General features: G+C 40.2%; 1 protein-coding gene and 1 non-coding gene across 13 annotated transcripts in view; both read left to right on the top strand.

The window, feature by feature from the left end:
- Positions 1-208: 208 nt before the first annotated feature.
- SNX27 (sorting nexin 27) overlaps positions 209-27617 on the top strand; it is a 92349-nt gene continuing 64940 nt past the window's right edge. For 3 of the 12 annotated variants that reach the window (XM_005541870.4, XM_005541871.5, XM_073995326.1), the window contains exons 1-2: positions 209-532; positions 26950-27181. In XM_005541870.4, coding sequence (XP_005541927.1) covers positions 222-532; positions 26950-27181 — 543 coding nt within the window. In that variant the 5' untranslated portion in view covers positions 209-221. The remainder of the gene's footprint in view (positions 533-26949; positions 27182-27617) is intronic. The other 9 variants (XM_005541872.5, XM_073995294.1, XM_073995298.1 and 6 more) reach the window with 5 other exon arrangements.
- On the top strand, positions 17785-17891 carry LOC123570905 (U6 spliceosomal RNA). The gene has a single exon (XR_006695119.1). It is a non-coding gene; the product is annotated as a U6 spliceosomal RNA (small nuclear RNA).

The following is a 27617-nucleotide window of genomic DNA, read 5'->3' as shown; positions in this document are numbered from 1 at the left end:
AACTACATCTCCCAGGAGGCCCCACGGTGCCCAATTGTCCGCTTTTCCCCCGCCCCCTGCCTCCTCTTCACCCACCACCAGCAGCTCGTTGGCCGAGTCGGTCCCGCGGCCGGCGGAGCGGGCGCGCGCGTCGGGGGTCGTGCGGCTGCCGGGCAGGGCGAGCACGCGCCGCGAGGCCTTGGAGGCGTAGGGGGCGGGGGTACGGTTCGCCTGCTCGCAAGATGGCGGACGAGGACGGGGAAGGGATTCACCCCTCAGCCCCTCACAGGAACGGAGGTGGCGGCGGCGGCGGGGGGTCTGGGCTCCACTGCGCCGGGAACGGCGGCGGGGGAGGCGGCGGCCCGCGGGTCGTGCGCATCGTCAAGTCCGAGTCCGGCTACGGCTTCAACGTGCGGGGCCAAGTGAGCGAGGGCGGGCAACTGCGGAGCATCAACGGGGAGCTGTACGCGCCGCTGCAGCATGTGAGCGCCGTGCTGCCCGGGGGGGCGGCCGATCGGGCCGGGGTGCGCAAGGGGGACCGCATCCTGGAGGTGTGAGTATCGGGGGTGCCCGCCGCCCCACCCTCCCCGCGCCCCTCCTCCTGCCCCTGCACTCCCCGCTACCCTTGTCACCCCCAGGCCGCACCTCCCCCGAGCTCCGAGCCGGCCTCGCGACCCCGGCCCCTCAGGCCTCCGCAGCCGGGCCCCTCCTTGTGGGCTGCCCTCCCCCCACCCGACCCGGGGCTTCTGCGACGCCCGTCTCCCACCCCGTCGTCTCCAGCTGATGCCCTTGCGCCCCCAGTGCTCTACCCTGTGCCCCGATTACTCTGGGCTCTTCTCCGCCCCTTTGCCTTCCCGTTTGGCGTGCTGCATTCTGCTCCTCACTCCCCCTCGTCTTGCTCAGAAGGAACCTCATCTGCTCCTTACTGACGGCGTTTCGTTTTCTGATCCAGCCAGTACCGTGTCCTCCCCAAGTTCTCATCTTCAGCATCGCAATTTCGTTCTCCACCACTCCCCTCCGTCCCCGTGGACTGCCCCTTCTGCCCTCCAGACCAAGTAGGCAGGAACTCTGGTCTGCTCCTACTTTTCCTCCGGAAACAGCATCCCTCCCCGCTCCACTCCTTTTTCTTTCCTTAGTTACCTTCTCCTCATGGTTAAGCTGCCCCTAAATTTTTCCATCCCACCGTGTGCCCCTTTCCTCCCCATGTTTTTGTATTTCTACTCCAAGAGTTTACCTTGCTTTCTGACCCTTGCATGCCTTTGGGGTAGGGGGCGTGGGATTTGACACTGTAGTTTCTCGTATCACACCCTAATTTGGAATCTAGTGTCTCCATCAGCACACCCCTCTGAGAGCATCTCTGCCCTGGCCTCCTGCCTTTACTCCTGCTCTATACTCATGCCTCCTTCTAGTCAGGTTTATGGTAGACCCCTTGTCACTCCTCCTCCTCCCAAACTACTTCAAGCCCTTTTTGGGTCTTTGACCGCTCTGCTTTTTTAGGGCATGCCCGTCTCTGCTGCCTCTTCTACTCTGTCCTACTGTGATCCCACACTTGACTTTGTCCTAGTCTTTCTCTCCCCTAGGCTGCTTTTCCTTTCTTCTGTTTTTTTAAGGCGCCTTCTGCTGCTGCAGCCCACCCTCTCTCCCCTGCTGCAGTCCCTCCCCCTTCATACGCCTTCCCCACCACATCCCTTCATGCTCTTGCGGGATGCTGCCTTGTCTTGCAATCTCTGTGCACACCTCCTCCACTACTCTAATCTAGGTGTTACATTTGTGTTTTTGTACTTTGTATTGAAATTCGGATAGTGATTGCTGGTTGACTTGCAGGCGGTGTGTGCTCGCATTGTCTCCGTGCACCTCAGCAGTCTTCAGGGCTGTGTTTCTTCTCACTGAATATATGTTGTGCATTCCTTTTTTACACTTTTACTCGCTCCCTCCATGTTTCGATTTGCCCACGTGAAATCATTCTCATTTTTTAATAAATTTTATTTTAATTGTAATTTCCACAACCTTCAGTTACCTCTTGTAAAACAGTAGGTTTGCAAAGGGGATAGTCTTTTGAAAATCTGCCTTATAGAGAAGTCCATTCCTTCTTACTCATCTCGTGCCATCTACCCTTATCCTTGACATTCTTACTCTATGGTGTCCACTCATTCTGTTTCCTCATCTCTTCTACCTCAAGAAATAGTTGGTTTTAAACTGGGAGAGCTGATTGAAAAAAAAAATAGTTGCTCACCTAGGCCAGTGTTTGGAGGCAATATACCTTTCTTCTGTTCTTTCTGTAAATAGATGCTTTCCTGTTTCATTAATGTCCTATGTACTGTTTCCTAGTATTCCTAGTATTCTCTGACTATATATATATATATATATACTTTTTTTTTTTTTTTTTTTGAGATGGAGTTTCGATCATCGCCCAGGCTGGAGTGCAGTGGCGCGATCTCGGCTCACTGCAACTTCCGCCTCCCAGGTTCAAGCTATTCTCCCTCCTCAGCCTCCTGAATAGCTGGGATTACAGGCATGTGCCATCACGCCCAGCTAATTTTGTATTTTTAGTAGAGACGGGGTTTCACCATGTTGGCCAGGCTGGTCTCAAACTCCTGACCTCAGGTGATCCGCCCGCCTCGGCCTCCCAAAGTGCTGGGATTACAGTAATGACTTTCAGATTTCTTATACTTGGGCACTTAATTATTTTCTTTATAGATAACTCAAAATTTGTGGCTGATGTTTTCTTCCAATAGAAGGTCTTGGAATTGTCATTTTCCTTTCCCTTTGGAAGTTAACTTTGGACTCAGCTTCTTATTTTTAAATTTAAAACTAAAGCATTTACAATTACGAATTTATGATAAAGTTCTAAATTATTTACTCTTCACAGGATCTAAAGGAACTAAACCAAAAAGAGTAATTCTGTAGCAGACTATAGTTAACATGATTTATCTTTGCAGATACACACATCCCAACATACATAGTTAGCGACTTCTTGCCTTTATTGTGGCTTCTGCCCAAGAACCTAGATATAAACTGTAAAGGAGACCTCAGATGATCCCCTAGGAAAGGTAGAAGGACTTGCCTTAGGCTCAAGTTCCAGATTAGGAAGTTGGGAAATCTTTGCCTTCTAGAGAAAAAACATTGCTTTTTGGCACATCCTTTGTGGTAAGTAGAGAACTTTGTTGCTTTTAGTGGGCAGGGGAAAAGAATACTCTGCCTAGAAGACCTCTCTGGAAGGTTGTGGTAATCAGCAATCTTCCTGGCATTGGTTTCTCACCCTTCCAACTATATGTATTTTGATTTCCAAATTATCTGAACCTTCTTTGGTACTATAGGGGAAGTAATGATAATTACAGCCCAAAGCCAAGCTAGTGGTACATTCTGTGAGACCTCAACTATACAGTGTCTTTCTCTTTTCTTCCTTTCTTCCATAGTCTGTGCCTTATCTTTAGGGTTTCAAGTGAGGGGAAATCAGCAATGCAATAGATGTGGTTCTTGAGGGATATCTGTGCCTGCTACTTGTCTTGATCTTGGTTAGATGGATGCTAATTTTCCTAAAGCATTTTTTTAGGCAGTACTCCTTAGAGCTGTTGTCTGTCCTCCAAGTTCTTAAAGTTTACCTCTATTGTCCCAGGAAAGCTTTGCATGTTGATTAAGAGCCAGGTGGGGTCAGAATTAGGGATAGGTGGATTATCATTGTGTGGATATAGTTTATATCAAGTCGTAGGTGAACGTTTGGACCTTGGTAATTGGTATTTAAGACTTTTCCCTATTTTAGATTCTTCTATTATGTTTACAAATTGTTTTTTATAATTCACTTGTTTGGACAACTGACAGAGATGTGAAAGAACAGAGTAACTTTTAAGGGCATATAAACTTGGACACAAGTAAGAGCATCAGTTTCTTTGTGTTTCTTTTAAACACAAAGAAAGGCTTACCAGGGCTGTCCTAATCTTTAGTCCTGAAACTAAATTGGAACCCATATGGTTCAGTTTGCCCTTTCTCCTTTCAAAACTAGACGTCTAGATTCTAACAGAGCTTAGTACTGCAGTATGAACAAGCCCTCTGGGCTCTAAATTTTACTGCAGATGGAAAGTTTTTTTGACTAGCAATGCTGGTTTCCACCTTGTAATTTTTCCCAGTGTAACATATACTGAGTATTTTCCCTTTGATGTGTATGTACCTGGAGGCTAATGAGTAAAGAATGCTTTCAACAAACAGAACCAAAATAAATATGTCTTTGCACTAATTATATAGTATGTGAAGTAACATTTGACTTCAGGTTAATTTTCTTAAGGTTAAAGTAGTTCCAAGGACTCTTGATTGATTTCTTGAGAGATGCTGCTGGAAGGTTTTCATGTGCAGTGGATATAGATATAAAACTGTCTGTATTTTTGAGGAATTAGTTTAAGCATGGACCACTAAGATTGGCTTGCAAGCATTCAGAATCATGATATATTTCTGCTAGTCAGTGTATATGCTTTCCTCCTTGATAGCCACCAGATAATAGACCCATCAGCTTTCCCTCATTAAAGTCATACGATAAATTAAAACTGTGTATATCAATTTGTTTTTTGAAAGTCAGTTTTTTAACTTCATTTTATGTGAGAGTCTGAAAATGAATAAAGAGACTGGTGCCACAAGAAGTATTTTTATGAGTTAAGTGTGAGTCATGTAACAGACTAAGTACTGTCTCAAGAGCTGCTGTCTCAATTGTAACTGAATTCTATTTCGCTGATACTTTCTAGGTAGATTTTGGTAATGTTTGAAATAACCAAATCATGGTTATTGATCAAAGGAAATTTTTATGGCAGTGGTTCTCAGGCTTTAGGGTACATAAGAAGCACTTGGGTGTGCTTATCAAAAGTACAGATTCTCAGGCTCACCTTTTAAGGGTTATGGTTCAGTAGATCTTTCATAGGGCCTAGAAATCTTTATTTTTTTACTCCTTTGCCAGGTATGGGTAATGCAACCCACATACCCAGTTACATGCCCAGGGTGATGCAGTAGGTTGTAGGCCTTGGATAATCAGTTCATTTTATTTTCATGATGATATTGAGAGTAATGAGCTAAGGCTATACCAACAAATAGTGAATTGTTCGGCTCTCAAATTCCAACCTAAGTGGAAAATCAGTTTAATACTTTCTGTCTGATCATCTATACTTTATTTATTGGATCTTGCTAAGCTCTTGAAATAAAGATGGATGGTTAAGAGGTAGAGCAAGTTAATATTAATAGTTATAATAGTCATTTTACTGCTTTGCAGTGTGTATAGTGTGTTATAGTTTGTAGTTTTATTTATTTATTTATTTAGAGACAGAGTTTCACTCTTGTTGCCCAGGCTGGAATGCAGTGGCACAGTCTCGGCTCACTGCAACCTTCGCCTCCCGGGTTCAAGAGATTCCCTTGCCTCAGCCTCCCAAGTAGCTTGGATTACAGGCATGTGCCACCACACCCATGAAATTTTTGTATTTTTAGTAGAGATGGGGTTTCCCCATGTTGGTCAGGCCAGGCTGGTCTTGAACTCCCGACCTCAGGTGATCAGCCCACCTCCGCCTCCCAAAGTGCTGGGATTACAGGCATGAGCCACCGCACCCAGCCAGTTTGTAGTGTTTTTACCTCTGATCTTCACACAGCCCTGTGAGGTAGAAAGATTATAAGCTCATCAAGGGCAGGGACAACATCAAATACTATGTATTTGTTGTATCCCTAGCCAAATGTCTGGTGGCACACAGAAAGTATTCTTCAATAAATATTTGCCAAGGCCGGGCGCGGTGGCTCACGCCTGTAATCCCAGCACTTTGGGAGGCTGAGGCAGGTGGATCATGAGGTCAGGAGATCGAGACCATCCTGGCGAACACGGTGAAACCCTGTCTCTACTAAAAATACAAAAAAAGTAGCCGGGTGTGGTGGTGGGCACCTGTAGTCCCAGCTTCTTGGGAGGCTGAGGCAGGAGAATGGCATGAACCTGGGAGGTGGAGCTTGCAGTGAGCCAAGATCGTGCCACTGCACTCCAGCCTGGGCGACAGAGCGAGACTCCGTCTCAAAAAAAAAAAAGTGAAAAAAAAAAAAAACAAAAAAAAAATACTTGCCAAATGAATATATGAGTATTATCCCTATTTTATAAGAGAGGAAATGGAAACTGAGTGTTGTACCAATGAATGGCAACCAGAATTAAATCCAGATCTTTGGATTCTAGATCTTGACTATTTTCTCTCTTTTTACAGCTTTTTTTTTTTTTTCCTTTTAAAGAGATAGGAGTCTCACTATGTTGCCCAGGCTGTACTTGAATTCTGGGCTCAAGTGATCCTCCCACCTCAGCCTTCCAAGTAGCTGGGACTGCAGGCATGCACTACCACACCTAGCTAATTTTTTTGTACTTTTTTTTTTTGTAGAGATGGGGTCGCCATTTTGCCCAGTGTGGTCTTGAACTCCTGGCCTCAAGTGATCTGCCCACTTTGGCCTCCTAAACTGCTGGCATTACAGGCTTGAGCACCTTGCTAATAACTTAGAATTCAGTTACATTCATATAAACTTCAATAGCGGTTGAACTTTGGTTCTACTATTGTGAACTGTAACTATTTTATATCTTTATTTACCCACTATTACCCATTGTTAAATTGGAAGGGAGACAGGGGACTAAAGCAGGCATTCTTTGCCTTTATTTTTGCTATCTTTACCCTGTTGGTTATCAGTGAAGACAGCAGAACAATCATTTTTAAATTCCTTTTAATTTCACAGGTAGTTGAGGTTGCAAACAAATAAAACTGAATTTGAAAATAGCATTACCTTCCCCTCAGAAATCACTTCCACAGATTGCTGTAACCAGGAAAATATATTTTATTAGTAGCGTAACGATTTGTCTGGGTCTTTTAAATTATTGTGAAGAACAGTTCTCTTTCCATCCACCACTGACCAGTTTATTTCAGATGAGGACCTGTTACCATACTCTCAAGGATAATTATTTTTCAAGATAAGTCCCATTGGGAATAATTCTTATGACCTTGTAGATAAGCAAAGAGACTTAATTGACAAGCAGACACTTAACAATTTATGATCACTGGAAAGTGCTTTTTGAGCATAATCTGTGGCAAGTTCATTCATTAGATGATGGCATTGCTGACAAAAGGATATTGTGGTAGTTTAGGTTAGAGCCAGTTAAGTTCATTCTTTTCTTCCACCTCAGCTATAATATAGGTGTTTTCTGTGTTTCTTGGGCAATCCAGTAAGAGCCCATGGATGGGTTGGTACAGTTCAGCCCACATTTGGAAAAAAATTTTAGGCAGTTTTAAAATATCTTTTAAAACATTGCAACTCATAGTAAGAGATACATTTTACATTACAGCCCAATATATATGCAAAAAAAAAAAAAAAAAAAAACACCAAAAAACCAAAAAAACACACCTGAAATAAGCTTCACAAAAATTATATTTACTGACCAGGCACGGTGGCTCACGCCTGTAATCCCAGCATTTTGGGAAGCCGAGGTGGGCAGATCACTTGAGCTCAGGAGTTTGAAACTGGCCTGGGCAACATGGTGAAACCTCATCTTTGCCAAAAATACAAAAGTTAGCCACATGTGGTGACATGTGCCTATAGTCCCAGCTTCTCAGGAGGCTGAGGTGGGAGGATTGCTTGAGCCTGGCATGTTGAGGCTGCAATGAGCCATGATCACATCACTGAACTCAAGCCTGGGAGACAGAGTGAGACCCTGTCTCTAAAACAAAACCAAACACCAGAGTGCATGATATCAGTAAATACAGTTTTTTTTTTTGGTTTCTTTTTTCCTCCCACCTTAGCTTCCCAGAAAACTGGGACCATAGGCACATGCCACCATGCCCAGCTAATTTTTTGTATTTTTTGTAGAAACAGGGTTTCACCATGTTGCCCAGGCTGGTCTGAGATTCCTGGGCTGAAGTGATCCACTTGCCTTGGCCTCCCAAAGTGCTGGGATTACAGGTGTGAGCCACCGTGCCAGGCCCACTCTGGTATTTTTTAGTTTGTTCGTATTTTGAGTTTGTTTGTTTGTTTTTTTGAGTGCTGGTAGTGGCCTGGTATATTAATTTCACAACTCATTAGGTTGTGATCCACTGTCTGAAAAACAGTAATTTAGAGCATCACTTTTCCTGATATCGGCCTGCTAAATATTACTTCGTACTCAGTCTGGTTCCACAAGTAAGCACACACTGTATATAAAGTACTGCTTGGCTTGTATGAGTCCCAGGGTCTCTGCATCCCTGCCTTTGAGAAGCTTACACTGCAGTAGGGAAGGTAAACAATTTACTGTGTGTAAAGCTAGACGAAGTGATAGAGATAAATGAAAATGCACAATCGAAGTATAGAGGAAGGAGTGAATATGCCTGAGAAGACTGGCAGGGAGACCGCTCACATAAGGCTTTTAAACTTGATTGAAGAACAAATAAAACTTCAGAGAAGGGGCAAGGATTTTATAGGTTGAGGAAAACTGTGACCAAAGAGGGGAAAATGTGAACAGCTCTTAGGCTAGCAAGGGGCTTGAAGTTGCTGTTTGTCTGTAGACATTTGTGGTAATAGAAACTGGAAAGGAAGGTTGCAGTAAGATTTAAAAAAGATGACTTTGAATGTAGTCCCAAGAAGTTTGGATTTTTTTCTCTTTATGAGCTCAGAATATAGCTGTGTGTGCATTAATACCCAGAACTTACTGTGAATTTAGTTTTATATAATTATTTACCAGAAGAGGTTGAATAACTTTTCCCAGGTGAAAGAGGAAAATCACTATTAGAATTAGAATAATTTCAGAGCATCTAGTCTTTTGGACTGTCTTGTACTATATAAAGAAGGGAACTAGGAACAACTAAGCTCTGACACCCAGAACTGGGAACAGCTGGTGAGGAGCTGGTTGTCTTTAACTTGTGTATGTATTTTATTTCACGATCGAATCCGGCTTCTCAGTTATCCTCTCTCTCTCTTATGTTTTAAATGACTATACTTACTGTTGTATTTACAGTTGATAACTGTCATCCTTGTGTGCTACAGGCCTGTTCTATTCTAGCTGTACTTTCCTCCAAGTTCCAAGTCTGTTCCTCTGATTTGGAGATGCTGCCTTTTTTTTTTTTTTGAGACGGAGTCTTGCTCTGTCGCCCAGGCTGGAGAGCAGTGGCACTATCTCGGCTCACTGCAACCTTAGCCTCCCAGGTTCAAGCAATTCTCCTGCCTTAGCCTCCTGAGTAACTGAGATTACAGGTGTGCACCACCATGCCTGGCTGATTTTTTGTATTTTTAGTAGAGATCGGGTTTCACCATGCTGGCCAGACTGGTCTTGAACTCCTGACCTCATGATTCATCCACCTCGGCCTCCCAAAGTATTACAGGCATGAGCCACTGCACCTGGCCAAAGATGTTTCTTTTAATTTAAATCTTTTATTTTGGCATACAGCATGTTGGAGCTGAGGGGACTGAAGACGGGGAATTAATGTGGTACTAAAGTTTACACTTAATATCTCCCTTCAAAATGAAAATTCCTGTGAAGCTCCTTCAAATAAGTTTAAGACTTGGTGGTGACCACAAAGTGAATTTTTGCTTTCTTTCATAATATTAGTACTCCAGGTTAAATTTTGTGATATGATATTAGTCAAATGCTAGGTAGTATGTGTGTAGTCTCTTGTTTATTATTTATTGCTCCCTGCCAACTAAATAAGGTTCTCATAATAGTTGAGGAAATGTGCGTCTCCGTAAGGTATTGAGTTGCTGAATAAGGAGTTGTATTTGAGTACTCTTATGTGTACTTCCTCAGTGAACTTCCATTGATATGAAATCATCTTTTAAGAAATGGTCTGTTTTTGCTTAAGCTATCTGAAACTTTTTAGATTCTTGTGTCAAACCTCAGAGCAAGACCAGAATGATAGGCCTATGTTTTCTACGGACTTGATCCACAAGGAATTAGCTTACTTCCCTCTGGAAAAGTACAGGCAATCTGCAGAGAGTCAGCTGCTCTGGTGCATGCTCTCCCAGCTGCTTTCAAGAGGCTGAATACTCTCACAGAACTTTCAATAAGATTATTAACTAGGAAGGTTGTCTCTTCCCCCCATAAATACCACACTACTTTTATATCTATGTGTCTATCTACTTTTATTTATATTTATATATTATGTTTTAAAAATTAGGAGATTGATTAAATGAATATTTGGAGATCTTGGAAAACACGATGGCCTCTGAAAATTTTGGAAACTTTTTCTACTTCTTTTGCTGGTCAGTTTAATCATCTGGAACATTTGTTCCTGCCTCTGTCTTTACTTGGAAACAGCAATGAGTTTTGTTCTCTCTAACTCATGTTTTGTATCAAGGAAATGTGACACTGAAGTTTCCTTTGTGAGTTATATGCTAGTAGATTATTTTAGATTTCCCTGTCCTACCCAGTTATCTTTTATATTCCTGATTTGGAAAAGGTCCGACTGTACCTTTCTTCTCTTTGAATATGTTGGAATGTACTACAGACTTACAGAAACTGTAGTCCGTGTTTCTCATTTCCAAAAGAAATTGCTCAAATTTAACTGGGATTAAAAGATGGTATTTGATCGTCAAAGGGTCATCCCTTCAAAAGTTTATCTCGTTGCTAATTTGTAAAGACTGTCTTTCATAAATGAAGGTATTTCAGCTGTTTTTTTCAGTTGTCATGATAGATTATACTATCTATTCACATTCATGTACAGGACCACTTGGGATTAATTGAATGTACAGGAAATGGGTGGTTGAGATTCAGAATGCAGGTTGCAGCCCCAGAACAAATTTACCAGATCACATGAGGAATCATGCTTTTAATTACATTATGTAGTAATTCAGAATTAGTAGTGAAATAGAACTTCAAAAAAATCAAGATTTTTTTTCCTTTGATGATTTACCTGACTTGCAAACCAAGGTTATTGATAAAACAAGTATATTTTATTCTTTAATTAACTTTCACTGTGGTCAGTATACCAAGTTAAAATCACTTGAGGGTAGCATTTAAATTGGTCATGTTGACAATGATTCAAAATGTAGCAGCTCTCAAACACTGAGTTGGTGTTGGGAAATTATTTAGGACTAGTTGTGTTTTGGTGGTGAACAACTGAGTGGGGGGGTCCTCAGAAATGTGTAGGAGGAAAATGAGTTACTTTAGGAAAATCATCATGGCTATTAGCAACTTTCTTTCCCTTTACTTTTTTTTTAAATTTAAATTTAATTTATTTTTCTTGCCCAGGCTAGAGTGTAGTGGTGCAATCACAGCTCACTGAAGCCAGGACATCCTGGACTCAAGGGATTCTCCCACCTCAGCCTCCCAAGTAGCTGGGACGACTTGCACGTGCTACTACACCTGGCTAATGTTTATATTATTTGTTTATTTTATTTACTTATTTTTTTTGAAACAGAGTCTTGCCCTGTCACCCAGGCTGGAGTGCAGTGGTATGATCTCAGCTCACTGCAACTTCCACCTCCCAGGTCCAAGCAATTATCCTGCCTTAGCCTCCTAAGTAGCTAGGATTACAGGTGCATGCTACCATACCTTATATATATATATATATGTATTTTTTTTAGATGGAGTCTCGCTGTCGCCCAGACTGGAGTGCAGTGGCACGATTTTGGCTCATTGCAACCTCTGCCTCCTGAGTTCAAGTGATTCTCCTGCCTTAGCCTCCCAAGTATTTTGGACTACAGGTGCATGCCATCACACTTGGCTAATATTTTGTATTTTTAGTAGAGACGGGGTTTCACCTTGTTAGCCAGGATGGTCTCGATCTTCTGACCTCGTGATCCACCCATCTTGGCCTCCCAAAGTGCTGGGATTACAGGCGTGAGCCACCATGCCCAGCCCATTTTGTATTTTTTAATAGAGATGGGGTTTCACTATGTTGGCCAGTCTGATCTTGAACTCCTGACCTCAGTGATCCACCCGCCTTGGCTTCCCAAAATGCTGAGATTACAGACATAAGCCACCACTCCCAACCTAATTTTTATTTTTATTTTTGTAGAGACAGGGTCCCACTTTGTTGCCCTGACTGGTTTTGAACTTGTGGATTCAAATGATCCTCCTGCCTCGGCCTCCCAAAGTGCTGGGATTATAAGCGTGAGCCACCGCGCCTGACCCTTTCCCATTTCTAACATTTATTGTCCTCCATTACAAAGAAGTAACCCATTGTCATGTCCACCCTATGATAGGATAGAACTGTAGGGTTGCTCTGTACTGATCAAGTTTTTAAAGATAAAAATGAAAAAAAAATCCTATCCAGACAAAATAAATCAGTGTTGTATATTTTTGGAGCATCAGAACTTACTTTAAGACCTCACTGGTAATTCTTTAGCCTCTCACATATGATAAAGACATTGTGCTTACATTTAAAAAAAATTATTTATTTTTTAATTTATTTCAGAGACAAGGTATCACTCTTTTGCCCACGCTGGTGTGCAGTGGCACAATCATAACTCACTGCAGCTGTTGATCTCCTGGGCTCAAGTGATCCTTCTGCTTCAGCCTCCTGAGTAACTGGGACTGTGGGCGTGTGCCACCATGCACAGCTAATTTTTAAAATTTTTTTTGTAAAGTTAGGGTCTTGCTATGTTCCCCAGGCTGGTCTCAAACTCCTGGGCTCAAGCCATCCTCCCGCCTTGGCCTCCCAAAGTGTTGGGATTACAGGAGTGAGCTACCTCACCTGGCCTAAAATTCTGACTGGAATTTTGTATTCTATTAAGAGGGAAATGGACAAGTTTGTTTTTATTCTTGGTGACAAGTGGTTACATTGGCTTTACAGGTAATAATCAGATAACAAATGAGCTTTTTTTTTTTTTTCTGAATAGCTTGATTTTTTTTTTTTTTTGAGACAGAGTCTCACTCTGTCGCCCAGGCTGGAATGCAGTGGCACAATCTCAGCTCACTGCAACCTCCACCTTCTGGGTTCGAGCAATTCTCTTGTCTCAGCCTCTTGAGTAGCAGGGACTATAGGCATCTGCCACCACGCCCGGCTAATTTTTGTATTTTTAATAGAGATGGAGTTTCACCATATTGATCAGGTTGGTCTCGAATTCCTGACCTCAGGTGATCCACCGGCCTCGGCTTCCCAATGTGCTGAGATTACAGGCATGAGCCACCATGCCCGGTCAGCTTGATTATATTTTTATATTTATTTTTTAAGTATCTTAAATCCTTAAGCCTTATTATACTTTTTTCTCTGAATGACAAATATGATTCATTTATTTAGAAATAAATCTACCTGATTATATTTGTATACTGATTGCCTTGGAGTTAGAAGGTTTGAGGACTCTATAATTCTTTCGTCCCCAGTAATAAACTCGTGTTACTTCTGGCTGGAGATATTAAGGTTGAAGAACAGATGAGTCTTATTTGTACTTTTTCTGCCTCAGGCAGCATTCTTTGTAACTAGAACACCCAGTCAAAGGTAAAAAGACCCAGTGATGGTAAGCAGCTTGTTTGACAAGTTGTTTATTCTTTTTTTTCCTTTTTGGGAAGACCAGATGCCAATTAACATATTTCTCAGTTTCTCAACTTTGCCAGGGGCAAACTTTATTTGCCCTTTTGCCCAGTGTTAAATTTTTGAACGTAGGTGCTTTAAAAATACTGGTATAGGCTGGGTGCTGTGTCTCATGTCTGTAATCCCAGTACTTTGGGAGGCCAAAGGGGCAGATCACTTGAGGTCAGGGGTTTGAGACCAGCCTGGCCAACATGGTGAAACCCTGTTTTCACTAAAAATACAAAAATTAGTCAGGTGTGGTGGCGGGCACCTGTAATCCTAACTACTTGGGAGGCTGAGGCAGGAGAATCGCTTGAACCCAGGAGGCAGGGCTTGCAGTGAGCTGAGATCCGGCCACTGCACTCCAGCCTGGGCGACAGAGCGAGACTCCGTCTCAAAAAAAAAAAAAAAAAAAAAAAAGATAAATAAAAAATATTGGTATAAAGGTTGAATTTGGCCGGGCACAGTGGCTCATGCCTGTAATCTGAGCGCTTTGGGAGGCTAAAGGGACAGACCACTTGAGGTCATGAGTTGAAGACCAGCCTGACCAACATGGTGAAACTCCTGTCTCTACTAAAAACACAAAAATTAGCTGGAGAATCACTTGAACCTGGGCGGTGGAAGTTGCAGTGAGTCAAGACCACGCCAGTGCACTCCATCCTGGGCAACAGAGTGAGACTCTGTCAAAAAAAAAAAAAAAAAAGCTGGGTGAGGTGGCACACACCTGTAATCCCTCCTGCTCGGGAGGCTGAGGCAGGAGAATTGCTTGAGCCTGGGAGGCAGAGGTTGTAGTGAGCTGAGATCAGGCCACTGTACTCCAGAGCTTGGGCAACAGAGTGAGACTGTGTCTCAAAAAAAAAAAAAAAAAAAAAAAAGATTGGGCTGGACGCAGTGGCTCACGCCTGTAATCCCAGCACTTTGGGAGGCCGAGGCGGGCGGATCATAAGGTCAGGAGATTGAGACCATCCTGGCAAACACAGTGAAACCCTGTCTCTACTAAAAATATAAAAAATTATCTGGGGTGCTGGCGGGCACCTGTAATCCCAGCTACTCTGGAGGCTGAGACAGGAGAATGGTGTGAACCCTGGAGGCGGAGCTTGCAGTGAGCCGAGATCGCGTCACTGTATTCCAGCCTGGGTGACAGAGCGAGACTCTGTCTCAAAAAAAAAAATAAAAATAAAAAAGACTGAATCTTACTTTTCATACTTAAAAAAGGTGCCAAAGGATTTGAGAAGTAAGGCTCTCTCCATAGAATCCCAGAAATTTGTTCAATTTGGTCTGTATGTAATTAACATTTTTTTTGTTTGTTTGTTTTCCCCAATATTTGCCAAAGATGAGACCTAATTAGAATTAAATGAAGGTTTTTTTGGTTTGTTTTTATTTTTGGTCTTATTTTGAGCCAAGACACTTTTATATTGTCTTTTATATTGTCTTTTACATTGTCTTTTACTAACAAAGAATAATTTGTCAGAATTATTGCATTAAAAGAATGTTTTATGATAATGGTCTTAAAAATCAAGAAGAGAATACTGTTTTATCATGAAATTCAAGAGATCAAGACCATCCTGGCCAACATGGTGAAACCCCGTCTCTACTGAAAATACAAAAATTAGCTGCGCATGGTGGTGTGCACCTGTAGTCTCATTTACTTGGGATGCTGAGTTAGGAGAACCACTTGAACTTGGGAGGTGGAGGTTGCAGTAAGCCGAGATCACACCACTGCACTCTAGCCTGGGTGACAGAGCAAGACTCCGTCTCAACAAATAAATAAAAATAAAATCAAGAAGAGAAAACTGAAATTGATTGAAATTTTGGGACCCTATAACTTTGAGGTTGTTGTTTTCTGCTCACTTGTATTTAGGCAGTTGCTAAGGCTGGACAGCAGTTACACTAAATCATGACTGAAGAGAGGCAAGATAGTTTTTGTTTTGTTTTCTAATACTGTAAAGTACTCCAGGCTCATCTTGTGTATTTCCTGCTGTAGTCCTAGAATCAGCCATTTATTTAAAGGTCCCTGGTTCCTTTATTGGTTTTACAGACCAAGATCTGGGCATTCTGGGCATTAGGGTGTGGTTTCTTTTAGGCCATTTTGGCTGACAGCAAAGAAATTTATGTGTGTATATTAACTCTTGTGTATATACATATCTATAAATACTTCTCTCTGTAACCCTCTGTATTATATTAAATTAAACATGAGTTCTGATTCTCCATCTCTGCTGCATTACCACATGGATTATTCTAGCCTCCTCCCCTTGCCGATCTTCTGTGAATTTCCATTCCCACAGTGAGAAACTGGGCTTCTCCCATCTGCCACCCATTTACTTAATTGTTCAATTCCAGTACGCTTGTTTGCAGTATCAGAATTGTTAATGAGTACCCTCGTGGAAAACAACTTTATTGACTAAACTACAGTACTTGTTGGTAGTCCCTTTTGCCTTTAGTTTTATAGACTCTTTTCATTTTCAGTCACTTAGATCCATAACTTTTCCTCCACTCACTTGAGTGAGGTTTTTAAAAATACCTTTGAAGTACAGTTAGGTTCTCTTGTCACAGTCTGGGATTCTTCCAACCTCCTAACTGATTTTTAAAATATTTGCATATATTAAGGTTCACTCTTTTTCTTTTTTTTAATGGGGTTTCACCATGATGCCCAGGCTGGTCTTGAACTCCTGGGCTCAAGCAGTCCACCCACTCTGGCTTCCCAAAGTGCTAGGGTTACAGATGTAAGCCACTGCCCCTGGCCAAGGTTCACTCTTTGTTCTATAAAGTTCTGTATATTTTGACAAATTCATTATGTCATATATGCACCATTACAGTATCATACAGAATAATTTCACTACCCTGAAGATTCCCTGTGCTTCACTAATTCATCCTTGTCTTCTCCACAGGCCCCTGGTAACCACTGATCTTTGCCTTTTCTGGAATGTCATATAATTGGAATCATACATCTATAGTAGCCTTTCAGACTGGCTTCTTTCCCTTAGCAACATGGACTTAAGGTTCCTATGTGTCTTTTCATGACTGTTGTTGTTGTTTTTTTTTTTTTTTAGATGGAGTCTCACTCTGTTGCCTAGGCTGGAATGCAGTGGTGCAATCTTGGCTCACTGTAACCTACACCTCCTGGGTTCAAGCAGTTCTCCTGCCTCAGCCTCTTGAGTAGCTGAGATTACAGGTGCCCGCCACCATGCCCACCTAATTTTTGTATTTTTAGTAGTGATGGGGTTTCACCGTATTGGCCAGGCTGGTCTCAAACTCCTGACCTCAGGTGAAACGCCCATCTTGGCCTCCCAAAGTGCTGGGAATACAGGCGTGAGCCACTGTGTCCGACCTTTTCATGGCTTAGTAGCTCATTTCTTCTTTTAGAGGCATAATACTCAACTGTGTGGCTGTTCCACAGATTGCTTATTCATCTATTGAAGGACATCTTGGTTACTTACAGTTTTTTGGCAATTATTAATAAAGCTGCTATAAACATTTATTTATGTGCTAGTTTTTGTGTAGATGTAAGTTTTCAACTCAGTTGGGTAAATACCTGGGAATGTGATTGCTGGATCTTACGGTAAGACTGTAAAAAGTTGCCAAACTGTCTTCCAAAGTGACTGTATCATTTTGTATTCCCACCAGCAGTGAATGAGGATTGCTGTTGCTCCACGTTCTCACCAGCATTTGGTATTTGGTATTATCAGTTTTTTTGATTTTAGGCATTCTAATAGGTGTGTAGTGGTATCTTGTTTTCATTTGCAATTCCCTGATGATGAATGATATTGAGCATCTTATTTGCTTATTTGCCATCTGTATATCTTCTTTGGTGAGGTATCTGTCCAGATATTTTGCCCATTTTTAAATTGGGTTGTTTGTTTTCTTATTGTTGAGTTTTAATAGCTCTTTGTATATTTTGGATGCAAGTCTTTTATCAGATATGTGTTTTGCAAATATTTTCTCCTAGTCTGTTTTGTTTTTTCATTCTCTTTACAGTGTCTCTTGCAGAGCAGAAGTTTTTAATTTTAATAAAGTTCAACTTAGCAATTTTTTTCCTTCATGGATCATGCTTTTTGGTGTTGTAGCTGAGATCTCATTGCCAACCCCCTAGATTTTCTCCTATGTTGTCTTTTAGAAGTTTTGTAGATTTGTATTTTTGTAATCCACTTTTAGATGTGTTGGCTCAAACATTTCTAAATTATTTTGTTCTTCATATTTACAATTTTACATGATTGCTTTCTAGTTTATTAAATTATTGTACTACAGTTTTCTTGGATTTTCATCCTCCTATTGACTTTTTATAAAAACAAATTTGGAAACAACCTAAGTAATAATGGATGTTTGTGCCTAGCTTTTTTGTGTTTAGGTGCTTGCTTCAGCAGCCCATATAGTAAAATTATAATGATACAGAGAAGATTAGCATGGCCTCTGTGGAAGGATCACATGTGAATTCTTGAAGTGTTCTATATATATATATATACATACACATATATACATATATACACGTACATATATACACATATACATATACAGTCTATATATGTATAGATACATATCTATACATATATGTATCTATATATGTATCTATACGTATATGTATCTATACATATACGTATCTATATATGTATATATGTATCTATACATATGTGTATATATGTATATATGTGTGTATATATAATAAAAAAATATAATTTTTTTTTTTTCCGAGACAGAGTCTCACTCTGTTGCCCAGGCTGGAGTGCAGTGGGCAATGTCGGCTCACTGCAGCCTCCATTTCCTGGGTTCAAGCGATTCTCCTGCCTCAGCCTCCTGAGTAGCTGGGACTGCATGGGCGTGGCAGCACGCCTGGCTAATTTTTTGTATTTTTTGTAGAGACAGGGTTTCACCATGTTGGCCAGGCTGGCCTCAAACTCCTGACCTCGGGTGATCCACCTGCCTTAACCTCCCAAAGTGCTGGGGTTACAGGCCTGAGCCACTGTGCCCGGCCACTGTTTCCTTTTTTTTTTTTTTTTTTGTGAGATGGAGCCTTGCTCCGTCACCTAGGCTGGAGTGCAGTGGCACAATCTCAGATCACTGCAACCTCTGCCTCCTGGGTTCAAGCGATTCTCCTGCCTCAGCCTCCCAGGTAGCTGGGACTACGGGTGCCTGCCGCCATGCCCAGCTAATTTTTTTTTTTTTGTATTTTTAGTAGAGATGGGGTTTCACCAAATTATTGGCCAGGCTGGTCTTGAACTCCTGACCTTGTGATCCACCTGCCTTCGCCTCCCAAAGTACTGGGATTACAGGCATGAGCCACCATGCCCGACTTGTTCTATTTTTTTTAATATAAAAAATGTAAAATAAAAAATTATTTAAAAAACAACAGGCTGGGTATGGTGGCTCACACCTGTAATCCCAGCACTTTGGGAGGCTGAGGTGGGTGGATCACAAGGTCAGCAGTTCGAGGCCAGCCTGACCAACGTGGTGAAGCCCTGTCTCTACTGAAAATACAAAAATTAGCTGGGCGTGGTGGCATGCACCTGTAATCCCAGCTACTCAGGAGGCTGAGGCAGGAGAATCGCTTGAACCCAGGAGGCGGAGGTTGTAGTGAGCCGAGACGTGCCACTGTACTCCAGCCTGGGCGACAGAGCGAGATTTAAAAAAAAAAAACTTTTTTGTGTTTGGGATTATTTATTCTTACATGAAATGCTTGAGAGTGTTCTGCATACCATTGTAAAATTTTTGCCCTTATGACAGTCATATTTTGGTCATTGCCTTAGGATAAATTCTCAGTAATACAATTATTAGTTAAAATATTATGAGCATTTTTATATCTTTAGATGCATATTGTCAGTGAAATTGCTTTCCAAAGGGTTTTGCGTGTTTATGAAACTATCATCTCATATTCTAGATGATAAAAGTTGATATTAAAAATAATTAAGATAATTTTTTATTTTAAAAGGTGTTGACCAGATTTTGCTATTTATTAGAAAATGCAAGCATTGTGGAAAACTTTGGCCATTTACTTTCTGTTGTTAGGCTTTTATCATCCATCAATAAATAAGAAGTTCTAAGATGTGAGGTGCAAAATATTATTATTTCTAAAACAACATTCCAAATGTCTTTGATATTTAGTGATCCAGAATGGAAATTTTGTTTAGATCTGTTCAAGCTTCACCTATTTTGGTTGCATTAATTGCTTACACATGTCTAAATCTCATATCTCAATTTAAGGGCAAAGTATGGTATGATTGCTTATATAATTAGTCAAGAAGAATATTCTTCAACTTGTTTGCCTAAGTAAAATAGCAAAGAGGCAGAGTTAAATGAAAAGGAGACAAACTGAAGCAGTCAGATGATTTAACTGCAAAAATTAGAAAGGACAGACCTTTACATTTTGGTAGAGTAGTTCCTTGTCTTTACAATGTAGTTTCTAGTACAGTTGTACTGAACAAGTAAGCAGTGACCCAGTGAAAAGTCAAAGGAAATGTGTCTCTTCTCATGTGGCAGGGGTCTCTTTTCCTTCAACTTCAGAGATCTCCTAATTTTCAAGAAGATATGTGTGGAGAAGGTAGGGAGTTCATTTATAAAGCTCTGTATAATTGAGAAGATGATATAATAGCTGTGTTAAAGTTTTAAACATAGTTTCAGTCACCCTAACTCAACTATTTTTGTATTTTACATAATGTGCCTTATGGGCTAAAATATAAACAGTTTGTAATCTTCGTTTTTGCATTTAACGTAAGAGCTTTTCCATGTTTGTGTATAGTTTTCATAAATATTTTTAAGATGTTTATAGTCCATATGTTTGATGTACTTCAGTGTCTTTAAAGGTTTCTCTGATGTTGGATATTATTTGGCTGAACAAATTATTTTTCAAATACTTGGTCAGAAGAAAATGCTTTACAATCTTGAATGCTTACGTTTTTTTTTTTTCCTCGAGACAGGGTCTCTCCTCTGTCACTCAGGCTGCAGTGCAGTGGCGCAATCTCAGCTCACTGCCACCTCTGCCTCCTGGGTTCAAGGGATCCTCTTAGGTAGCTGGGACAATACGTGTGCACCACCAGGTCCAGCTAATTTTTAAAATGTTTTTTTGGTAGAGCCAGAGTCCCACTATGTTGCTCAGGCTGTCTCGAACTCCTGGGCTCAAGTGATCCTCCCACTGCGGCCCTCCAAAATGTTGGGATTGTAGGTGTGAGCCATTGTGCCTGACCCTTAAAAATCTAACAAGTGAAATCTAGGCCTCCTAAGAAAAATAATCTGAATTATATTTGTAATGCACTATAATGGTATTTTTGCAGTGTTTGGTGAATTTCACTTTATCCCTTACATTATGGCTTTGATAAACTTGAGAGATGCTGTTGTTTATCAGACTTAACTTTATAATTTGTTGCAGAGGTTTTTTTATTTTTTATTTTTATTTTTTGAGACGGAGTTTTGCTCTTGTTGCCCAGGCTGGAGTGCAGTGGTGCGATCTCGGCTCACTGCAATCTCCGCCTTCCAGTTTCAAGTGATTCTCCTACCTCAGCCTCCCAAGTAGCTGGGATTACAGGCATGTGCCACCATCCCCGTCTGATTTTTGTATTTTTAGTAGAGACAGGATTTCACCATGTTGGCCAGGCTGGTCTGGAACCCCTGACCTTGTGGTCTGCTCGCCTCAGCCTCCCAAAGTGCTGGGATTACAGGCATAAGCCACTGCACCCGGCCATGTTGGTGAGGTTTTTAACTATACTAGGTTTGAAATACGTGTCCTGTTGTTTATAGGAGAGTAAGACAAAAAAGCCAAAGCAGAAGTAGGGGTAAACTAGCTGTGGCTTAATTTTCTTTTCATTGCTTCCATGAAATAACCTTGTAAGACTTGGAAATAGCCAAAGTTTAGCTTATTTTCCACAAGATATGGGAGGTGAAGGAAAACACATGTATTTTGTTTAAGCAGTTTTATGCTGCAGATAGGTACAGATTCATCTACTAGATCTTCAGTAACAAAATTATTCACAATAGCAAAAAATTCAGAGTAATCTAAAAGTAGAATAGGGGTTATGCTTTTCACCCAGGTAGTGGACTCCTATTTCACACTTATAGATGTAGATATTATATAATAATTTTTTTAAAAATAAACTTTACTGAGGCTTAATTAACATACAGTCAAATGCACACATAGGAAGTATAGAGTTTGAGTTTTGGCAAAAGTATACATCCATTTAACCACCACCCCAGTCAAGATATAGACAGTTCCATCACTTTTTTTTTTTTTCTCCTGAGACAGAGTCTTACTTTGTCACTTAGGCTGGAGAGCGGTGGTGAGATCTTGGCTCACTACAGCCTTGACTCCCAGGTACAAGCAATCTTCCTGCCTCAGCCCCCAAGTACCTTGGACTACCGGCCTGCGCCAGAACGCCCAGCTAATTTTTTGTATTTTTTGTAGAGAGGGGGTTTTGCCGTGTTGCCCAGGCTGGTCTCAAACTCTTGAGCTCAAGTGATCCCCCCGCCTCTGCCTCCCAAAGTGCTGGGATTACAGGCGTGACGCATAAGAAAGTTTCTTTGTGCCCCTTTGCATTTAGTACTATCCCCTCCCCTCCAGACAACAAGTGATTTGATTTCTACCACTAAAGAATAGTTTTGCCTGTTCCAGAACTTCAAATAAATGGAGTCAAATCAGTCAGATTCTTTTCTGTCTCACTTTGCTCCCCCGGAGTGTATTTTTGAGATTTATCTGTGGTGTTGGGGATATGAGTAGTTTTTCCTTTTTATTGCTTTTTCCTTTTATTGGTGTGATACTCCACTTTATGAATATGCCACAACTTGTTTATCCATTTGCTTTTTGATAGACATTGGGTTGCTTTTAGTTTTGTACTATTTTGAATAAAGCTGCAGTGAACATTCAACTACAGTTGTTTGTGTAGATGTGTTTTTTTTTTTTTCTCTTGAATAATACCTAGGAGTAGAATTGCTGGGTCTTATAGTAAATGTATGTTTAACATTATGAGAAACTGCTAGATTGTTTTTGTTTTATGCACTTATCAGCTATATATAAGAATGGCACGTGTTCCACATCTTTGGCAAAACTTGATATTGCCACTCTATTTTAGCCATTCTTATAGATGTGTAGCCATTGTGTAGACATATATAGCCATCTACAAAATTGAAATGTATGTCTTAGCACTTGCAATTATAGGAATTTATTATGTATTTTTAATGGACTATTTCTGAGAGACTAATTACTTTTTTATTACTTTCGTGCATGTCACAGAGGGTCAAAATGGTATTTTGCTTACTACATAGAATGGCTTTTTGCTGTGGTGTATATAGTGATTGGGTTTGTCATATTTCCATTTATACCTAGTTTTCATTGTATATAGCTTCCTTCACAAGTGGTATACAAATCCTGACTAGAACTTTTTCTCCTGCTTTTGGGAATGTTTGTGTTAGCTTTGCAATTTCCCTAGGTGGCCAACTTTGGTTGAATAGAAGAAGTCTTATTTGAAGCCACTCCCATTAGCTAGTTTAAGGCCTCTCTCTAATGGGGCCAAATGTTGGTCTTATGTAAAAGTAAGTACTTTATTAAAATTATCAAGTGTATCTTTACAATGCCAAAGACATAAAATAAATTAGATATCATCTGCCTAACTAAATAAAAGTTTGATCTTATTTGTGGATTGTTGGAATTTTTGGCCCCCTTAATTTTTAACCTACAGAAAAATTGAAAGAATCGTACAGTGAATACCTGTATACCTATTACCTAGATTCTATAATTAACATTTTGTTGTATTTGCTTAATCACATATGTGTTAGATATTTTTAATGATGTATTTAAGCTGCTGCCTTTCTTTATAAAAGCGGTATATATTGGTAGATAATACCAATACTGACTGGGAAGTCAGTACTTTTGTGTGATAAGAGAATTAGTGCTTCACTGATCCAGTGGTCTTGTGAAGCTGGCTATCTGTGAACCCCATTATCATTGGTTGAGAGCTTGATTATTTATTTTCAAATGAATTCCAACTAGATTATGTTACAAAGACGGAATTGAAAGGCAAGGGAAATTGCTGGTAGAAAAGGTTTGTATCATCAGGGAGGTGAAAATACTACCAACCTGTTTGCCCAATTGCTACAAATACTATAACACAAATAGCTACCATTTATTGAGTGGTTACCGTGTTCTAGAGCTTCATCTCATTTTACTTTTCACAACAACTCCATTAGCCAATGGTATTAACCCCATTTTATGGATTAGAAAATTGAGATTTAGTGAGATAGAGTAATTTACTTAAGGGCTCATCCATTAAACAGCACAATTGGTATTCAAACTCGTCTGTTTGACTCCCAAACCCATACTTCGAACCTAAAGTCTATACTGCTGAAAGTTTCTCCTTATTGAAGAATTTATATTTTGCATTAATTTATGTCTTCAGAATTGTACAAAGTATTGGGCCACACCGAATTTGAGTTGGTAGAGTAGCCTTCTTGTAAAAAAGTATATCATGTAACACTTTTATGACTGTGAAGACCTCTTCATTCTTGAGGAAGGAGGGTCCTTTTTCAAATCAGACATCCTCGAATCAGACTGACCTTATTTCATTCTCTGAAGAATGAAGGAATTTCCCACTTTGTAGTAAGTCGTGGAATGTATAGCATTCCTTCTGTAGTTGAACCAGGTAAATATTAGCAAGTCTGTTTAGAACATGACACTGGAAGTTTTTTCCTGTCTTCTTTTAAAAGAGATTTTTGGAATTATAGTCAATCTGAAACTTGGTCTTAGTAATAAAGAAGTGAAACCTAAGTGAACTCCCTTACTCCTTGACCCCTCTTGGTATGTCTCACTTAAGTTTCTCTGACGATTTTCAGAGTTTTATTTTTGTGAGTGACCCAAGGAATGGTGTATTTTGATTTGAAAACTGAATGGGTGGAGGTGTGTATTGAAAGCAATAGTTCTGAATCTTTTGGGAGTTCATATACTCCTTTTTGAAGCTGATGAAAGCTAGGGAAACTCCCCAGAAAAAAATGCATAATGGGCACATAAAAACAATTTTACATACAAATTTTGTAGATCCGACTCCCAAGTCTACCAACAGAGTGCCCTGGATAAAAAATTCTTTAAAGGAAAAAAAATTAGGGAACTGAAAAGTAAGATTTGAGCATCAGTTTTTATTTTTCACAAATGTGCATTTCATAAAATTGATTGCATTAACAGAAATTTTGTTTTGGTATTTAAGATTTTATTTTATTTCATTTTTTTAAAAACAGGATCTTATTCTGTAACCCAGGCTAGATGCAGTGGCATGATCTAGCTCACTGCAGCCTTGAACTCCCAGGCTCAGGTGGTCTTCCCAGCTCAGCCTCCCGAGTAGCTGGGACTATAGGCATGTGCCACCAGGCCTGGCTAATCTTTTGGCATATTTTGTATAGAGATGGGGTTTCACCATGTTGCCCAGGCTGGTCTCAAACTCCTGAACTCAAGTGATCCACCTGCCTTGGCTTCCTAAAGTGCTGGGATTACAGGTGTGAGCCACACTGTGCCCAGCCTGTATCCAAGATACTAGTATTTTGGCCAGTCTTTAAGGTGTCAACTTTTGCCACTGTGTTTAAAAAAAAAAAAAAGTATATTCATGAGTTAGCTAAGGTTCCTAGGGATATATGAGATTGTTTGATGATTTCTAAACTTGCTTTTTCAGTTTTTTCTTCTACCATCAAATCATTTTCTCCGACCTAGTAAGTCCAAATACTTAGATAAAAATCTTTTGCCAGTTCCTAACTTAAGATTTCCATTTCTTCTTTAATGAAAAAAAAAAAAAAAAAAAAAATATATATATATATATATATATATATATATATATATATATATATATATATTCCTCTTTACTTCTGAAACCTTCTCATATAAATGTTTAGGAATTGTTCTACATGTTTTATTACATTAATCTTCACAGCAACTCTATTAGGAACTTATTATTGTCTCCATTTACAGATGTGGAAAGCAAGGCTAAGAAAGGTTAAAAACTCAGTCAAGACCAATTCTGGTACTAATAGGCAGGATCAGGATTTAAATTAGCTCCTGTAACTAGCTCCAAAGCCCATTTTCTTTCCATTTTTACCATGCTGGTATATGTTCATCAGAGTTGATCATGTTTTTTGATCACAAGTCTGACTGAATGAATAAAAAGCCCAAGTTTTCATCAGTGAAAGGGGCTCTTTATTTTTTTCTATAGCTAGCTTATTGTAAAATTACTGATTTTTTTTTTTTTTTTTTTTTTTTTTGTATATAAATTAGACTTGTAGGATGTGAAATGTCAGGAGTGCTGAATTTACTGGCTAGATTGTTAAACCCTAAATTAAATCCCAGGAGACTAGCTGGGGGATCTCCTGACTGTTCTGTTTATGTAAATGGATATTTCAGATACCAGACTCTGACAGAGACAATTTCAGTGACTGAAAAGTTTATGGAAGGCTTGTTAGTAAACTTAGTATCATTTTTCAGGAAGGAAAATCCCTAATGATTTGGAACAGGACTGAAAAAGAATTTAACTCTAAAGGGTATATAAGCTTTAAATGTTAAGTTGATTAGAGGTCAGGTGTGTGTTTCCTACCTCTCTTGGGATAGCCATGGGAGGGAACCTCCAGGCCAGCTGCCCAGTGGTTTTTGCTGAGAGAGCAGCCTGGATCAGCATTCTGGACGGTAGTTTGGTTTGCTGAGTGAATTTTTGAGACTCAGCATCTTTCTTGACAAAATACTTCAACTAAACCTTGTACTTTGTTTGCCTTGTTTCTGCCTTTTATACACAGCAAAACAGGAAGGAAAATTAGTAGGCTGACTTACTATTTACCTATAGGTGTATATTTTTTAGTTTGGACTGATTGCACAGGACTTTAAATGAGATAGCATAGAGCAGGAAAAAAGTTGATGGAATCCCAAGAGGTTAATTGAAGTGGAAATTAGTGTATTCGTGAAGAGTAATACCATTTAGCTCCCAAAGTAATGAAACTTGGCATAAAGGAAAATTAAGTTGACTGATTTGAGATATGGAGAGAAATTGGATGTAAATGTAAAGGAATTATCTTCAGTCATAACTTTTTTTGAGTCTGTATTTACAAATTAAGGGAATGTATTTTGTGAAGGTTCTTTGTTTAACAGAGTTCCTATGAGGTTTAAAAAGGACAAAGTACAATTCACGTGGCAGGGCTGTCGAAAGCCACTTTGATTGAATTGTATACATGCTTGGGTAGAATGAGGAAATTGGACTGTTTGACTGAAAAAGCTTTGTTTCCTCCTCAGCTTCAGCCTCTTTCCATGTGCTTTCCCGAAGCTATGTGTGGGATATTAATATAGAGGAAGGGGAGGTCTTCTCACCTCTTTCCATTTTTTCCCTGCCATAAGTTCACAAAGTTTTTCACATTAGAAACTGTTAAAACATAAACAACTTTTCAGGAACCAAATTAATCTTTTGACTTCATGGTTCATACTATGTGACACTGGAGTGGGGGCAGGAGGGTGGAGATACAAAGTGTTTGGACCCTTCTGGTTTATGGGATTGTCTTTTTCCCTTTTTCCCCTTAGGAACCACGTGAATGTTGAGGGGGCGACACACAAGCAGGTGGTGGACCTGATTCGAGCAGGCGAGAAGGAATTGATCTTGACAGTGTTATCTGTACCTCCTCATGAGGCAGATAACCTAGATCCCAGTGACGACTCGTTGGGACAATCATTTTATGATTACACAGAAAAGCAAGCAGTGCCCATATCGGTCCCCAGATACAAACATGTGGAGCAGAATGGTGAGAAGTTTGTGGTGAGTGTCAGCCCAACTCGATCCTCAAACATCTAGCTTTTGTTTCCCCTAGTCTTATAATTATGAAACTATTATAGTGATAGATAAAAGACTGCAACCTAGGTCAGTTTGTCTACCAGGAGGATGAGTTCACACATAAATAAAAGACACTGACCCTGATTTATTGCAGGGGGTGAACTACAGTAATGGAAAAGAGTTCTATTCAGCTTGAGTATAATTCCATTTTATTTTTAGATAGTTTCAAGTTTGCATTCTGGTTTGTTGTAAATGTGTGAGGTTTTGTTTGTTTAGTTTCTTTTTTGTTCGTTCTTTTGTTGGTTGCTGTATCTCTTTGCTAATAGTAGTCTCTTATTTACTGTTGATTTTGTGGCGCTATAGGGCAAGATTAATTTAAAAGGATGGTGTCTTTCAAGATATTTGGGTAATAGAGAGGTTC

The sequence above is a fragment of the Macaca fascicularis genome, chromosome 1 (genome assembly GCF_037993035.2).
Source record: "Macaca fascicularis isolate 582-1 chromosome 1, T2T-MFA8v1.1".
Classification (NCBI taxonomy): Eukaryota; Metazoa; Chordata; class Mammalia; order Primates; family Cercopithecidae; genus Macaca; species Macaca fascicularis.
Note: the sequence above shows the minus strand (reverse complement) of the source record. Positions and strands in the feature narration are given on the sequence as shown.